General features: G+C 42.1%; 1 protein-coding gene across 1 annotated transcript in view; it reads right to left on the bottom strand.

Annotated features, from left to right (window-relative positions):
* The window catches only part of LOC117507219 (MICOS complex subunit mic25a-like), a 351,981-nt gene that overhangs the window by 185,674 nt on the left and 149,304 nt on the right, over positions 1 to 17,003 (bottom strand). The window contains exon 5 of the mRNA XM_034167040.1: positions 4,339 to 4,422. Within this exon, the coding sequence (XP_034022931.1) occupies positions 4,339 to 4,422 (84 nt within the window). The remainder of the gene's footprint in view (positions 1 to 4,338; positions 4,423 to 17,003) is intronic.

Raw genomic sequence — 17,003 nt, 5'->3', positions numbered from 1 at the left:
ATGACAGAGTGTGCACTGTGCAAAAACCATCAAACCCTCTCGTGGCAGGTGTCAGCCAAATTCCAGGTGACATGCATAAACATCTAACACTGCTCGCATGGCACTTAGAAAATGTGTGGCCAGTCGCACTCTTGGCACAATAACAGACCACAGACTACCACTGTCGTACTCACAGAGAAATTTGTCCAAGTTCCCCACAAATGTGGCTTTGGTGTGTGCGCTGAGAAGTGACAGGAGGTGTTCCTATGACAGAAGCAGCTGTGGTGATCTGTCATTCTGGACATTCCAGCTGGACAACACCTACTGTGTTTGGACAGACATGGACTAACAACTGTCCACTGTGAGGCGCGTGTGTCTGATTACTGTACTTACGTGGCCATAAATAAAACCATATATTGTCGTGGCGACAAGTTGCAGCGAGCGAGTGCGCGCAAGGAGTGGACACAGCCTGCCAGGTTTGAAACACATGACGTGGTGTCTGTGCTGTGCCACGCCGCCGCCCACAAGACACACGTGTTCGGCAGAACATGCGCACGGTTGACTGGATGCACCGGACCAGTAGATGTGGACATGTCCTTCCTAATATGATGCAGCGTTCAAAGAACAGCTCCGTAGCTCAGTGGTAAAGTTGCTGACTGGCTTTTGAAAGGAGCGGGTTTGCGTCCAGTGGGTGGCACGTGTTTTTTTTGTTTTTTTTACTATTCCACATAAGCGGTGCAATGTGGTCCCACAGGTACTGGCTGGTTTTATTTTTTATTTATTCCACATAAGCGGTGCGATGTGGTCCCACAGGTACCGGCCATTTTTTTTAAATTCCACATAAGTGCCGCGATATGGTGCACCTGGCACGGTTCCCGCTCAAAAGACACTGTCGCGTGCACGAGCTCTCACACCAAGATCGTGCACGCCTGCCCGTCGGCACGATGTTTCGGGTGTGTAAATTCGAACTGTTTTGCGCTGTTTTGCCATATTTATTCAAACGTCGTCCAAACTTTGCACTATGTGTGAAGGGGCCTTTATGGAGTTATGGGGTAAAAACAGCAAGAATGGTGACAAAAGTCAGTTTCAGTCAAGGCTGTGAAATCCGAGGAAAATGTGCAGGGGGTCTGGGGGCTCACCCCCCTTGGAGCTGGGGTCTAGGGCCCGCGCGGCCCCAGGAACCAAATTAATTTTGTATCGAATGATACATTTTCAGCATCTCCTGGAAGAAAAAATCTGAAAAGTGGATATGATCCTCGAGTCAACCTTTCATTTGGACTGTTAATGATAATGTTGAAATAACAGAATATGGCATAGAATTAGGACCTGGAATGATTTTCTTTTTAACTGCAAACCAAATTATTCATTAACTCAGAACAGATACACTACATGAAATTCATGAAGACTGAAAACACTGTTAAAGCATTTCAAAAACCACATCTAAAGCTTGTAGAATATTTTGAAAATCATGGTAAAATATCAATAACATGCCGTATAGTAAAAAAGTCACTTATATTCTTGTGTAAATTCCTGTAAATCCATTCAAAGCCACAATGTCTTTTTTCCAATGAAAGAAAGTCTACATTAATAAAAAAAAAAAAAGTCAACTTACATTCTTGTGTCAATACCTGTAAACCAATTCACAATGTCTTTTTCCCCATGAAATAAAGTCTACATTAATAAAAATTCAAGTTATATGTGTAAATTCCTGTAAACCCATTCAAAGCCAAAATGTCTTTTTTCTAATGAAAGAAAGTCTAGATTAATTTTAAAAAAGTCACATAATCTTGTCTGAAATCCTATTTAAATAGCACAATGTTTATTTTCCAGAGACAAAAATTTTTTTACTATGTTTCCTGAGGGCACAAGATGCAGTTTGTTTTTCCCGTTTCTTTTAGCTTTCAGATGTGTTAAATTCAAGCCAGCGACTATTCCACGGATTTTTGTCCTTATTAAACTTTTTCAAACCATGTTTTTTGCCATCTTCCCTCGGTCTGACATCGCTCCGTGACACAGACATGCTGCAAAATTTTTCTTTAAAAACTTGATGGCTCTAAAATTTTGCAATGTCCATAAGCTACTTTTAGCTTCAGCGTCTTGGAGCAGGCACACAGCATCACCGTAGCAACCAAACAGACCCGCTTTACGACAACTGTCGTAACAGCTAAGCTTTGAGTGAAGCATTTTTCTCCACGGACTTCTGCGGACACTGATCTGTATCTGTTATCAGATCAGTGTCCGCACGATGTCCTAAAAAAGAACGCTTTGTGATAGGCATTTTAAAAACTCAATGACGATCACGATTACAGACTACAACTCAATGATGAAATCCGTGGAATTCCTCGGATTCGCTGAGTTTTCATGGCCCTGGCTGGTTTCACTTTGTACAGGGGTCAAAAGTTAAAGTTCCTTTAATTTTGGAAAATATTTTTTTTTTCCCATCGTTTCCAAAGTCAATTTTGGAAAAGATTAATGCAAATTATTGGTTTATCAGCAGAAGCTCAAATCAGGCTAAATTCCCCATGTTTGTGACTAAGATTTCTCAGGGCACATGGCACCAAATAGAAATTCATAATTCTTTATTTATTTAAAATAGTCAGCACACTTGACATTTTATTTACTAGTGATACGCACTTTAAGGTCCTTTTTAATGTTTCTCATATGTCATCAATTGCTGTCTCTGTTTTTCAGCTGTGCTGTTTTGTTCAGGTTCGCCACAGTGGAGCCAGTGCAGATCTTCATTTTGATTTTGCACAGGTTTTATGTCTGATGCTGCTCTACTGATACAACTCCAGCCTCACCTGGAAAAACAGACACAGCCCCTTGTCTTCCACAGAGGTCTCCCATCCAAGCACTAATCAGGACCTATTCTGCTTAGCTCCAGAGGTGTGACATTATCAGGTATACAGAAAGCAAAGTGGCTGATTATGTCAATACTATGTCACAAAATGTCAATATGTATATCTGTAGCTTATATCCTCTCAAAAAAAATTTGATATACCATACTTCCTTGATTAATAGCCCAGGCGTTTATTTTTTCAAACCATGTGCAGAACCGGCGCTCGTATTCAAGGCAGGTTAGTATTAACAAAATACAGCTTGCTGCCTGCTCTGTAATTTATAAGTTTCACACATATTCCTGGGTGTGGCGAACCAAAGACAACCAGTTTACATCTGTCATATAGCATCTAGTTCTCAATATCTCCTCCGGCTGCTGCAGGTCAGCAATGAGGGCGGATGATTCTGTGCAGATGATTCATTCGCATGCATGTATAAATTGTGGCCCAATCTGAACCGGCAGTAAGGATCTAGAGTCACATCCAAAAACTCTGAATTGTCAGGCGTTTAATCAAGGAAATACGGTACAGCACATGGGCATTATAATCAAAGAAAATACCTTAAAACGGGAATTACTGATAGTATGGTAAAAGCCAGAAAATACCCTTGGACGCCATTAACCACACAAACATGGAACCGCTTTGGTTCATAATGTCTGCAATGAAACAGAAGTCAAAGTAAATGTTAGAATTACTGCATTTTTTTTAATTTGCATTTTCCATATCAGCCCAACTTCTTCTGATTTGGGATTGTATTTTTCTGCTCCCAAAATTCTTCAACTTCACAAAGTCTGAAAAAACCAAATTAAGTTTACAACGTTAAAAAAAAAAATCTTGCAACATTTATCAAGCCACGACAGGGTGCAAACCATCAACAAAGCATTAGTGCTTGCTTGTAGAAAACTCTAGCCATAATTTCTTAAAAGCACTCGACAAACGACTTTTTTTCTTTGTGTTTTGGTGAAAACACCACACAGCTCCCAGCAAAAGGACACAGCAAGGAGGAAAAAAAAAAACAAAAAACAGTACATTTAATTAGGCTGCAGAAGCTCTCAGAAAGACAGCATTGTGAAACCTCTCGAGTGCTGGTTTATCAGCGAGTTCTGACTCATTTGCCGCTGAAACTTTCAATTAATTTAAATTTACATTGTGACACGGGTATCTCCAGAATAAAATATCTTGCTTCTCAACACGATTTTACTCCAAGGAGAGTCAGCAATATGTCACTTCAAATGCTATTTTGGTGTTTGTGATGTGGGAAACTTTCGTATTGCTGAAAGCCTTCAGGACATTTTATCTAATTATTGAGGTCTCTTGTCTGAAATAATGTAAGGAGCAAGTATCTTCTGTAAACCCAGAAAACCACAGAGGGTTAAAATATAACATTTAAGAGTAATTTATTTGTTTATTTTTAACACATATGGCTCAAAACAAAATCAGTTTTATTAAGCATTTTCTTAGAACATGACAAAGCTATAGACACTTTTGAGATAATAAAAAAAAAACTTGCAAAATCACTTACCTTCTTCTCCAGAATTTCTAGTTGCTTTTTATAGAAAGCACAAATGTCAGTCAGTTCTTTCTCCTTCCTCTCCAGCTCTCGAGCCTGAAAAACACGAAGAAAGAATAAAATAGATAAATACAAATTTTAAAGAAATGCAGTTTAATGCCGCGTTCACACTGGGCGCGACACAAGTGACTGCAGCGACAGGTTCCCATGTAATACCTATGGAACGACGCGTTTTGGCGCCAAGTCACGCAGCGCGACATGATGGACGCGAGTGATGCGACGCGAGTGAAGTGATTTTGAGCAACTGGCGCGTTTGTGGCACGATATTGCGTCGCATCACGTCGCTGTGCCCTCCTCCCCAAGTTGAAAAATCTGAACTTTTTCATCTCGTCGCACCGCGATGACCAATCAGGGACTGAATATGTAGTGACGTGGAGATGTCTGGAGTTTGACTGAAGATGTGAACATGTCCTGTATCTGGTTGCAGCCTGTGAGCAGGACTTATATCACTTTTGTCCTTTATTTCACAATTATGACAGAGTTTTTGGAGCGAGCAGCAACCCCACAGCAGCGGGAGCAGAGGTTTTTTCTCTTTTTAATTTACATGCGCGAGTGAGCGAATCCTCCATGGAGATTATTTTACTTATTAACTACACAGATGTATAATAAAAAAAATGGTGACTGGTTTCTAAACACAATTATGACAGAGTTTTTGGAGGGAGCAGCAGCCCTGCAGCAGCTGGGAGCGGCGTTTCTTTTTCTTTTTATGTTACATGTGCGCGCGAGCGAAACGTCCATCGAGATTATTTTACTTATTAACTACACAGATGTCAAGCAAATGGTGAGTGGCTTCTAAACACAATTATGACAGAGTTTTTTGGGAAAGAGCGAGGAGCAGCCCCATAGCAAGCAGCGGAGTTTCTTTCCTTTTTCTTATGTGCGCAGGCGAGCGAATCATCTGTGGAGAATATTTTATTAATTAACTACACAGATGTATAATAAAACAAATGGTGACTGGTTTCTAAACATAATTATGACAGTTTTTTGGGGGAAGAGTGAGGAGCAGCCCCGCAGCAGGCAGCAGAGTTTCTTTTTTTTTTAATTGTTTACATGTGCGAGTGTGAACGGGACAGGAGGTCCTCAAACTGGGTCCCGCAGGTGCAGAAGACCGCTGAAAGCAGCCGTCATCCAGATGCAGCTCCTGCAGCAAATAATGATACTCCCTGTATTGGGAGTATCATTTTGTGTGATCAAGGTCCGTCATGTTAAATTGACTAACAGCCGGAGCCGGCAAGTGGAATGGAAGCTCCTCATATGTTATGACGCACTGGGGCGAATTTTCGCCGCAAAAGCAGAGCGACACACCGGGCAAAGGAGGCGCGTCCGTTGCCATGCGACCCCCGCGAAACTGCAACGTCTGATCGCACCCGGTGTGAACGCAGCACCCTGATTCGAACGGCAGGACATATCGTGCCGCAGCTGAGGAGCTGAACAAAATCATCAGCCATATCGAACCATGGCCAAATGGAGTGTTTGAGGCAGCCGTCACACCAGCGGCCAAATGTCGGTGAATCCCGGACAAATGGCCATTCGACCCACTCTCGTCCGGAATCGGCCAAAGTCCAGGTGCCACCCATGACCATCCAACACCACTCGCAGAGCACTTAGAAAAGACGGGACTATTTGCGCAGCCAGCACGAGAGTAGAGTGCAGGCGACCACATTTGAGCTGGCTGTGCAAATGGCCCCACATTTTTTAAGTGCCCCACGAGTGTGTCATTACTAGGGATGGGTATCGACAACCGGTTCCTTTTGGGTATCGTTAAGAAATTATTCGATCCACCGACATCAATAACCTTTTTGCTTAACGATTGCCTTATCAGTCCTTCAGAGTAGCCGTTGTTTTTGGGGGTGTTTGTCAGGAAAATGATAATTTCTCTACACTGATTACAGACCCTGCAGTGGGTCTGTAATCAACTTTTCTGCAGTGCAGCTTTGCTTTGAACCTTGAACCAATCAATCGATTGCTGATCGATTGCTTCGATCTGCTGTTTCATTGATTTATTGTTTTATTTCGCTTTATCTTAATTTTTCCCCGCTAAAACCCTAAAGAGCATATGTCTGTGAGTAATATTTACCTTTTGATGTTAAACTGACCTGTTATGGTCTTTTGAAACAGTTGATAGATGTATTTTATAACTTAGAAATGGGACTGATGCTAACGCGTTAGTATGTCTATGTTAAACATGTCTATGTTTCAATGTTAAAGTTAGCATTAAACTGTTCGCATCTCAGCACGTTTGTGTGCATTTGTTTTCTGTATAGTAATTAATGGCTCAGCGTTCGTTGTAAAAGAGTCAAATTATAATTTTTTTCAATTTATTTTTATTCATATATTAATTATAATAGCAACAACAACAATAACAGTAATAATAACTCATAATAACTAATAATGCTACAATAAAATTTTAGAGAAAGAGACAAAAAGAATCTGATGAAACTAAACACAACAGAAAAGATAAAACCAACTAACAATGAAAATAAATAAATATAGATATAAATAAGTGTTTCCTGTGAACACGTAGTGACTCTTACACCTCCACTTCATCCCTGTTTTATTTAAGTTTAATGACAATTTGTTTCGGTCAAACCATATTTTTAATTTGGTCATTTTTTCAGTGATTTCCTCCAGAACTATCTGCCAAGGTAGAAAACTGTTGCATCCTAGTGATCGACAGAGGTGGGCGTGTCGCTGTGAGCACCAGCTGTGACTCGCAAGTCACAGCTGGAGAACACATATTGTGCCAGGAAGGATATCACATCACAACACTCCACTGTGAGGTGCGTGCGTGGGCATGCTATCCTCATGTAGAAATACAATAAATCACATATCGCCTTTGCAGCGTGGGCAGTGTCGAATGCGTCAGCGTGCACATCAGCAGGCAGGCTGCCCCATGTGAAAAGCTGCGTTTGATCATGTGGACACTCAGCTGGCAATCAGACTGTCACGTCCACCACGAGTTATGGGCCACGTGACCTTCGGCGAGCTGCGAGCTGGACACCTGGACCAGCTGCGCCGGCTGATGTGCCCACGATACGAGCGCACGGCTTCATTCATGTCAGTCCATTAGCTTGTTTACGTCCATGGTTCATGTACAGAGGAACAGGAGGATGATACTTGTGTTGTTCGCTCTTCATAACAAGAATTAAATATTAGATACTGCTGTTTTTTCGTTTGTTTGTTTTTTTGACAGTGACAACAGATTCATGACTAGTAACATGACTGCGTTACATTTAAACAGTACATTCATTGTTCCTATAATGTTCTGAATCTGTGCTCTCATATTATTTGAGCTTCAATATTTTTGTTGATTTATGTACATATGCCCATCATCTAATTGCCCCGCTGATGTGGGAGCACAATGTGGTATCACACTGTCTACATGTGTTTGTGCATGCGCATGAGCATGCATGACACCATCGGCACGGTATCATTCATGCCTGTCCGACCGTGTATCCCTCCCGACAGCAGGTGGAATTTTTTGTTGTTCTCCAATTCGTTGTTTTTTTTTTTTGCAGTTTCTGCTTCTTTCACCCATCTTCGTGTTATGTGTGAAGGGGCCACTAACACTGAATGAATTTTCAAAAATTAACATTGAAAACCCCATTTAATGTATGTTCTACATTATAACTAGGGCTGGACAACGTTAACGCACTAACGTTGCGTTAATTATTGAGGTCTTTATCGCCGACAATTTTGTTCCTCCCCTTAACGCTGCATTTTTTTTTAGCCTTTTATGACTGTTGCTTGTTGCCTTTTATTTTGAAAGCGTCAGTCGGGGCGAGCTTATGCTGCTGCTTCCTGCTGATAGCTGAGTTCACACAGAAAATGACACGACGATCGAGAAAAGTACAAGCTATGCAATGCACAACAAAACAAAATGCAGAAAGACGCCGAACTTTTGAATGGACATTTTCGGTACAAAGTTCTACAGGATCAGGCCCGGATCCAGACTGGTTTGGACCGATGCACCTGCATCGGTAAAAAAAATTTTTTTTACGCATCGTTCGTCATTGGTAAAAAAAAAATCTTGAATAATCTCGAATAGCCGAATGTGTCCCCGCGGTGAACACAGCTTTTCAGTGGTTTTCATGTCAACCTATAGTCCGTAAATTATACAGATTTTTCCGAGTTTCAGAGTCATACGGATGTACAAATAAAGTCGGATATTAAGGGTTTGGTCTGTAATAAACTATTTCTGCAGCGCGACTTCACTTTGAAACCATGAACCATTGAAGCAATGCTTCGATCCAGTAGCTCGTTGGTTCTTTGATTCACTGCTCTTCAGAAACGGCAAGCCGCTTCTTAACCCCTCGCAAAGCCATTAAAATATCGTCAGGCACTTTTGTGTGGATTAAAGTCACTAACTGGGACTCTTGTCTTGTTGCTGTCAAGAAATGAGAATCGTCCTCCGTTCCGTTCACACAGCTCGAAACGCTGCGCGGCTGAGACAGTCCGGTCGGAATATAACTTCAAAATGAATCGCCGCTTTAAATAAAATGACACCTCTTTCCAAATGTATTACAAACAAGAAACTACAATCGACTAAAACGTTTTTTTTTCCTCCCAAAATGAAACGTACTGTATTTTCTTTTCAAATTACATCCTGAAGTGAAGCACAGCAGCTGTAAGCTCAGCTCAGATACGGAAACACATTCATGCCAATGTCTGAAAGGAAATGCTTTTGACAAAGACTACAGATTTTGTTTATTCCTATTTATGTCCAGAGATCAAGGATTCACCATGTAGAGTTCATTATGTACAAAGTTAAGGATCCAGTGACCAAATTCATATTTATTTACTTTAAGACTCAATAAAATGTTCAATTTCAATTCAATTTAATCGGCTTATAAAGTGCCAAATCACAACAAAATCTAAATATACTAAAACAAATACATCACAATTGTACACATATCAAATTGTGGTATGTGTACAACTGTGACGTATTTGTTTTAGTACATTTAGTCATGGACATGAATATTGTTATTTTGATATGAAACAGGATAACAAATGACCTGCCAGTGGTTTTATATTTGATTTCATTAGTGTGTTTCAGTTGAAATTTACATTTTCAAATTTATGCAATGTTCATTTACATTTTCAAATAAAACTGTGCTTTTAAGTGGCTTTTGAATTCATTTTTGTGTTTCACATATACCATGCGATTGATCATGATTAATCACAGAAAGTCAGAGTTAATGCGATTACGATTTTTTATGTTTGCCCACCCCTAATTATAACCTAATCAAATGTGCCCCAATCATGCTCATATTCAAAAGTAAAGTGTAGAATGGCACTCACTATCCCCAGACAAAGTTTGATTCAGATCTGATCCAAATTGTGGATTTTATGGACATTTGCATTCAATACTGAAAAGCCCATTTGGTGTAGTTTTTGCATTATATCTTAATCTAAAGTGCCTCAGTCACTCTCATTTTTCTGTTATAGATTTACCTACACCACCAAAATTGGATGGAGGTTCCAATTTTATGCTTGTTTGTCTATCTTCCAGTTATCAGGTGGAAACCAAGTGCCAAAAAGCAATGACAAATTGTACATAGCAGAGATAACAAAATGTTCTGTGAAAATGATCTGAAAAAGAATTCAGAAACTGAAAAAGTTGGAAAAAAAAAAATCTTGACAACACCACAAAAAACTTTGATTCAAGTGCATGAACTAAGAACAAACTGAGATTTGATCACATCGAATTTATCTTATGAAAAGCCACTTCTAACAGGATTTTGACATTCCAAGGTTAAATTTTGTGGAATTGGAAGCTAGTGTTGGCGGAGGTTTGTACGCTGTGGGCACGGTGCTCTAGTTTTGACATGCTTTGGAAAACTGGAAGATAAAAAGGTACTAACCTAAATTTATCTTGATGGTGGATACATATCGCATGGCACAAATTATTTTCAGGCATGTCCACTATCATATCATACTATCATATGTACCTTGAAGTACATCACAACTAAATAATCACTTTTACAGCCAATTTTATTTAGACAAATCAGGGGATGGACATAAATACTTCAAATTCAATGAATATGTCTTGAACTTAATTTTGCATCAATCACTAAGAAAGATAAATAGTGTGGTAAATCTGGAAGAGGCAGTTCTTAAAAACTGAATGACTGTGGAAGAAAGGGAATAGAGAGGAAAGCCACCAAGACAGCCATGGCAACTCTGAAGGAGTTATCAGCTTGTGTGGCTGTGATTGTGTATCGTGCAACTTCGGTCTGTGGCACCACCACACACAGCTTCATAGTGGAGTGGAGCAGAAAAGGATTTTCAAACAGCTAAACAGATCAAATCTAGGCTTGCAACTCCCATGAGTTGCAACTGTAGGTAAAATTTTATGTAAAAATAAAAAAATACTTCTGAGTAAGAGAGATGTTCTGTGTCTTTGAGAACAGGTGAATTTAATAAATCATACTCTTCAAGACTATGTTCTCAAATAAAAATAGGCACTATAACTTTCATACAACTCTGCATTCCACTTGTTGGGACTGTGTGAGATAATAAGAAAAGCTAAGAAGACAGCAAGGCTAAGATACGGTAAGGATTTTATATTTTAAAATGTCTTACAGAAGACGTTTCAAATGTTTAATTACATTGAAAAGAGCAACTTGTTGTGTGGGCCGCTGAAGAGGAGGTACTGCTGGCCCACCACCACCAGAGGGCGCCCTGCCTGGAGTGCGGGCTCCAGGCACCAGAGGGCGCCGCCGCCCCACAGGAGCAGCCTCTGTAACAGCTGTCACCCATCACCTGAGACAGCTGACGGCAATTATCACTGGGGTATATCAGCAGGACGGCATCTCCACCTCATCGCCGAGATATCGTTTCTACCGGAGAGGTAACTTATCGAAGCATACTGAGTACATATTCTTGACTGAGCTAGTTTATTGGATTACTGTTCCAACGAGAGGTGGAGGTACCTTTCCTGCCGTTCGGAGTTCTGGGTGCAAACACGCCCCCATCTAACTGTTCTTTTTCCCTCGCCAGCAGTACCAGGTCCGACACGCGGAGGCAGTGGCCACCTGGGAGTTCGGGACTTGGCGGCTCCAGTATTCCCGGGGTCCTGTGGCGGAGGAAGCCGTGTGGTTCCGGTCTTACCTTGGAGAGGCGTCTCCTATCTTCGAGCCTGCCCACACGACACTTTTGTGTATTGACTGTTGTCCATTTCTGTAATTGGTTGTATTCGTTGTGCACATTCACAACAGTAAAGCGTTGTTATTTTGACTTACTCCATTGTCCGTTCATTTGCGCCCCCTGTTGTGGGTCCGTGTTCCTACACTTTCCCAACACAACTAAAGAGATGAACATGTCTGTTCAGTGGCCACAAGACACAGTTCATTCTGAGATTTTTGTAGCTGGTACAATAACATTAATTAGCTAATTAGCTTCTGTTTGTTAATGCACCAATTAAATTAATTTTACTTCTTTTGCATGAAGCAGTAGCACAATATTTAAAAAATAAGTAAGACTTGCATATGTTTCATTCCTCTTCATTATGCATTTTGGGACAGGTGTGACTTACAGTGTAATGATACAGTGTGGTAAATCTGTGGTAAATCTTTACTTACAGTGTAAGTAAAATTTCTAACTATTTTGCACCTTTATAAATACAGTTTTAACATAATTACTTTCAGGTGAGAAAATCATTTTAGGTGGCAATTTATAAGAAAACCTGTGTAAGTGGTTAATACAATGGTTATATTAAGTGATTATCAGCAGTTAATTTTGTTGTCATGTACACGGAAATACATGCACAAAAGTAAAAAAAAAAAGAAGAAAAAAAAATCAAGCTTTTTTCTCTAATGAAATAGAACTAAAGCTCACATTTGGTTTTTATTGTAACAAGAACAGTTGGATATTATAAATTAGAGTTTATGGTGACCCATCAATGAAGATAAAACATTACATTTTTAACACAGTTCTTGCATGCCTAAAATTGTTACACAACACAATAGTAGAGGCTTGCCTCTACTGGTGGTTGGCTCTCACTGCGGTATTGTATCACTTCCTGTTCCGGAGCACAGCGGTGATTTTTTCTGTATCTGTTAGCTGTTTAATCTGCGCAGTTAGATTGATCTAGTTATCTAGATTACGATTTGTTTCCCAGTGTAATCTTTACGTGCCTTAACTAAAGCACTCCTTCTGCTGAATCACCTCTAAATTATTTACACATTATTCACTTTGCGTGTTTTTAGGAATCCGCTAGCTTAGCGTAGCTACTAGCTCTTAGCCGATTTAGCATGGCGGCTTCTCCTGTCTCTCCCGCACTTTTCTGCTCTGGGTGTGAAATGTTTAGTTATTCCTCGGCCTCCTTTAGCAGTAACGGTACTTGTAATAAGTGTAGCTTATTCGTAGCTTTGGAGGCCAGGCTGGGCGAATTGGAGACTCGGCTCTGCACCGTGGAAAATTCTACAGCTAGCCAGGCCCCTGTAGTCGGTGCGGACCAAGGTAGCTTAGCCGCCATTAGTTACCCCCTGGCAGATCCCGAGCAGCCGGGAAAGCAGGCTGACTGGGTGACTGTGAGGAGGAAGCGTAGCCCTAAACAGAAGCCCTGTGTACACCGCCAACCCGTTCACATCTCTAACCGTTTTTCCCCACTCGACGACACACCCGCCGAGGATCAAACTCTGGTTATTGGCGACTCTGTTTTGCGAAATGTGAAGTTAGCGACACCAGCAACCATAGTCAATTGTCTTCCGGGGGCCAGAGCAGGCGACATTGAAGGAAATTTGAAACTGCTGGCTAAGGCTAAGCGTAAATTTGGTAAGATTGTAATTCACGTTGGCAGTAATGACACCCGGTTACGCCAATCGGAGGTCACTAAAATTAACATTAAATCGGTGTGTAACTTTGCAAAAACAATGTTGGACTCTGTAGTTTTCTCTGGGCCCCTCCCCAATCAGACCGGGAGTGACATGTTTAGCCGCATGTTCTCCTTGAATTGCTGGCTGTCTGAGTGGTGTCCAAAAAATGAGGTGGGCTTCATAGATAATTGGCAAAGCTTCTGGGGAAAACCTGGTCTTGTTAGGAGAGACAGCATCCATCCCACTTTGGATGGAGCAGCTCTCATTTCTAGAAATCTGGCCAATTTTCTTAAATCCTCCAAACCGTGACTATCCAGGGTTGGGACCAGGAAGCAGAGTTGTAGTCTTACACACCTCTGCAGCTTCTCTCCCCCTGCCATCCCCTCATTACCCCATCCCCGTAGAGACGGTGCCTGCTCCCAGACTACCAATAACCAGCAAAAATCTATTTAAGCATAAAAATTCAAAAAGAAAAAATAATATAGCACCTTCAACTGCACCACAGACTAAAACAGTTAAATGTGGTCTATTTAACATTAGGTCTCTCTCTTCTAAGTCCCTGTTGGTAAATGATATAATAATTGATCAACATATTGATTTATTCTGCCTTACAGAAACCTGGTTACAGCAGGATGAATATGTTAGTTTAAATGAGTCAACACCCCCGAGTCACACTAACTGTCAGAATGCTCGAAACACGGGCCGGGGCGGAGGATTAGCAGCAACCTTCCATTCCAGCTTATTAATTAATCAAAAACCCAGACAGAGCTTTAATTCATTTGAAAGCTTGACTCTTAGTCTTGTCCATCCAAATTGGAAGTCCCAAAAAACAGTTTTATTTGTTATTATCTATCGTCCACCTGGTCGTTACTGTGAGTTTCTCTGTGAATTTTCAGACCTTTTGTCTGACTTAGTGCTTAGCTCAGATAAGATAATTATAGTGGGCGATTTTAACATCCACACAGATGCTGAGAATGACAGCCTCAACACTGCATTTAATCTATTATTAGACTCTATTGGCTTTGCTCAAAAAGTAAATGAGTCCACCCACCACTTTAATCATATCTTAGATCTTGTTCTGACTTATGGTATGGAAATAGAAGACTTAACAGTATTCCCTGAAAACTCCCTTCTGTCTGATCATTTCTTAATAACATTTACATTTACTCTGATGGACTACCCAGCAGTGGGGAATAAGTTTCATTACACTAGAAGTCTTTCAGAAAGCGCTGTAACTAGGTTTAAGGATATGATTCCTTCTTTATGTTCTCTAATGCCATATACCAACACAGTGCAGAGTAGCTACCTAAACTCTGTAAGTGAGATAGAGTATCTCGTCAATAGTTTTACATCCTCATTGAAGACAACTTTGGATGCTGTAGCTCCTCTGAAAAAGAGAGCTTTAAATCAGAAGTGCCTGACTCCGTGGTATAACTCACAAACTCATAGCTTAAAGCAGATAACCCGTAAGTTGGAGAGGAAATGGCGTCTCACTAATTTAGAAGATCTTCACTTAGCCTGGAAAAAGAGTCTGTTGCTCTATAAAAAAGCCCTCCGTAAAGCTAGGACATCTTTCTACTCATCACTAATTGAAGAAAATAAGAACAACCCCAGGTTTCTTTTCAGCACTGTAGCCAGGCTGACAAAGAGTCAGAGCTCTATTGAGCTGAGTATTCCATTAACTTTAACTAGCAATGACTTCATGACTTCTTTGCTAACAAAATTTTAACTATTAGAGAAAAAAATTACTCATAACCATCCCAAAGACGTATCGTTATCTTTGGCTGCTTTCAGTGATGCCGGTATTTGGTTAGACTCTTTCTCTCCGATTGTTCTGAGTTATTTTCATTAGTTACTTCATCCAAACCATCAACATGTTTATTAGACCCCATTCCTACCAGGCTGCTCAAGGAAGCCCTACCATTATTTAATGCTTCGATCTTAAATATGATCAATCTATCTTTGTTAGTTGGGTTTTACAAAATTATTGTATGGCCTTGCCTTACAATATAAAGCGCCTTGGGGCAACTGTTTGTTGTGATTTGGCGCTATATAAAAAAATTGATTGATTGATTGAAAATGCACACAAGCTAGAATTAACTAGCACCACAACACACCGACTGTAAATGCTTACCAAGGATTTCCTAAAACAAGACCATTAGCTTGTTCCATTGCAGAGCAGCATGCAGGCACAAGAAGCAAGATATCAGTGATAAACTATACCCTATACTCTTAAACCAAGCCAAGGAACACGCCAGATCAGCTTTATTTTTACTATTTCTGTTGTGAAAGTGTAATGACACGGACCCACAACAGGGGGCGTAAATGAACGGACAATAGATGAGCCAAAAATACAACACTTTACTGTTGTAAAGCGTGCACAACGAAATACAGACAAATACAGAATTTGGACAGAGTCAAATGTACTAAGGTGACGTGTGGGCAGGCTCGAGGATAGAAGACGTCCGTCCAAAGAAGAGCCGGATCCCACACGATTTCCACTGCCACCGAACCCGGAGAATACTGGAGCCGCCAAGTTCCGAGTCCCCAGGTGGCCACCGTCTCCGGCTGTCGGATCTGGTATTGCTGGCAGGAAGCAGAAACAGTTATGTGCGGGTGTGTGTACACCCAGCAATACAATCAGCGACAGTTCCTTAATGGTGGGTAAGACACCTCCACCTCCAAAACACGAACACAATTAACAACAGTAGCACCTACTGAACACGGCTGAGAAAATACCTCAAAGGCAAACGATATCTCGGCAGCAGGGTGGAGATGTCGTCCGGCTTATATGGAGTGGTTGATGAGTTGATGATAGGTGACAGATGTCAGGAGTTAATGAGTGACAGCTGTCACTCTCGGCTGTCCTGTAAGGCGGCAGCGCCCTCTCGTGCCTGAAGACTGCACTCCAGGCAGGGCGCCCTCTGATGGTGGGCCAGCAGTACCTCTTCTTCAGCGGCCCACACAACAGGACCCCCCCCCCAACGGGCGCCTCCTGGCGCCCGACCAGACTTGTCGGGGTGTCGGTTGTAGAAGTCGGCCAGGAGGGCCGGGTCCAGGATGAAGCTCCTCTTCACCCAGGGGCGTTCTTCGGGTCCGTACCCCTCCCAGTCCACCAAATACTGGAACGCCCGGCCCATACGACGGACATCCAGGAGCCGCCGGACTGTCCACGCGGGCTCCCCGTCGATGATCCGTGCAGGAGGCGGCGCCGGTCCGGCAGTACAGAGGGGTGAGGTGTGGTGCGGTTTGATCCTGGAAACATGAAACACAGCGTGGATCTGATGGACTGAGGACTTTGAGGATTGTGAAGGGGCCTATGTACCTGTCCTTCAGTTTCGGGGAGTCCACTTGGAGAGGAATGTACTTCGTGGATAACCACACCTCCTGCCCGGGCTGGTATGCAGGGGCCGGGGAACGCCGGCGGTCTGCATGGGCCTTAGCCCTCGTCCGGGCCTTCAACAAGGCAGAAAGGGCGGAACGCCACACCCGACGGTATCTGCGTAGGTGGGCCTGGACCGAGGGCACACCGACCTCTCACTCCACCACGGGAAACAATGGGGGCTAGTACCCCAAACACACCTCAAACAGGGAGAGGCCGGTGGCAGAGGACACCTGGCTGTTATGTGCGTACTCGATCCAGGCCAGGTGGTTGCTCCAGGCCGTCGGGTGCGCAGATGTAACACAGCGGAGGACCTGTTCAAGTTCCTGGTTGGCCTGCTCTGCCTGTCCGTTCGTCTGTGGGTGATACCTGGACGAGAGGCTCACGGTGGCCCCCAGTTCTCTGCAGAAGCTCCT

This window comes from Thalassophryne amazonica, chromosome 3, assembly GCF_902500255.1.
Source record: "Thalassophryne amazonica chromosome 3, fThaAma1.1, whole genome shotgun sequence".
NCBI classification, from domain to species: Eukaryota; Metazoa; Chordata; class Actinopteri; order Batrachoidiformes; family Batrachoididae; genus Thalassophryne; species Thalassophryne amazonica.
Note: the sequence above shows the minus strand (reverse complement) of the source record. Positions and strands in the feature narration are given on the sequence as shown.